Source organism: Perognathus longimembris, chromosome 9 (assembly GCF_023159225.1).
Source record: "Perognathus longimembris pacificus isolate PPM17 chromosome 9, ASM2315922v1, whole genome shotgun sequence".
Taxonomy (NCBI): Eukaryota; Metazoa; Chordata; class Mammalia; order Rodentia; family Heteromyidae; genus Perognathus; species Perognathus longimembris.
This window is the reverse complement of record NC_063169.1, coordinates 41005609-41006727: the sequence shown is the minus strand read 5'-3', so window position 1 is coordinate 41006727 and position 1119 is coordinate 41005609. Positions and strand designations below refer to the sequence as shown.

At 38.2% G+C, this 1119-nt stretch overlaps 1 protein-coding gene across 1 annotated transcript; it reads left to right on the top strand.

Annotated features, from left to right (window-relative positions):
• The first annotated feature begins 260 nt into the window (after positions 1-260).
• On the top strand, positions 261-695 carry LOC125357237 (peptidyl-prolyl cis-trans isomerase NIMA-interacting 4-like). The gene is given in 2 exon segments (XM_048353995.1): positions 261-386; positions 388-695. Coding segments are annotated over 2 exon segments (396 nt in total). The 5' UTR covers positions 261-284; the 3' UTR covers positions 682-695.
• Positions 696-1119: the final 424 nt, after the last annotated feature.

Below are 1119 nucleotides of genomic sequence, written 5' to 3'. Positions count from 1 at the left end.
CCAAATTTTTCATGATAAATATTTTTTAGCATATAGAAATACTGAAATGCTGGTATACTATATTCCTCCTCCCTAAATCTGATCATTGTAATTTGGAATATTATTGGTAACATTTTACCCTACTTGCTGCATCTGTGTATATACATGTTTAAGCATATATTTCTATGAGCCTGTATTTGTGTCACTGAAAGCATGTTGCCAATATCATGATGCTCATAATTGCTCCAGCTTCTTCAGATAAGAGTAAAAACACTCAGTTGGGAGTTCAACAGCGAGTTTAGAAGATGCCACCGGAAGGAAAAAGTGGCTCTGGAAAAGGGGGGAAAGGGGGTGCAGCTTCTGGGAGTGACAGTGCTGACAAGAAAGCTCAGGGCCCCAAAGGTGGTGGGCAATGCAGTAAAGGTCAGACACATTTTGTGTGAAAAGCATGGCAAAATCATGGAAGCCATGGAAAAGTTAAAATCTGGAATGAGATTCAATGAAATAGCCACCCAGTATAGTGAAGATAAAGCCAGGCAAGGGGGCGACTTGGGCTGGATGACCAGAGGGTCCATGGTGGGACCCTTTCAAGAAGCAGCGTTTGCCTTGCCCGTGAGTGGGATGGATAAGCCTGTATTTACAGACCCACCAGTTAAGACAAAATTTGGATACCATATTATCATGGTTGAAGGAAGAAAATAAAATCGTACAACTGAATAAGTAAAAAAAAAATAAAACATTCTTCATTATCACTCATCTATTACATCTCAAGAAAACTTGTATATTTGTTGTCTACACTCTAGATAATACTCAATTTCCCAAATTGTCCCAAATATTGCCAGAAACAAAGCCAAGTGCTATTTTGTACTTGGGGGTTTCTCACTTCAATTTTCGTCAATGTTACATACTCAAAGAATAATACAAAAAATATTGAATTGTGTCCAACTCAAATTCATACACGGAACACATAGGTGTGCCAACCACCAACTCTCTTCATCAATGTGGTCCCCAAAGAAATTACTGTTTCAATAATCAGTTATCACTCAATTGGACTTGTTTCTGAACTTTATATAAGTTGACTTATAACAAGCCCTTTACTTTGCCTGGTTTCTTCTGAGCAATACTCTGTGAAATTGCACG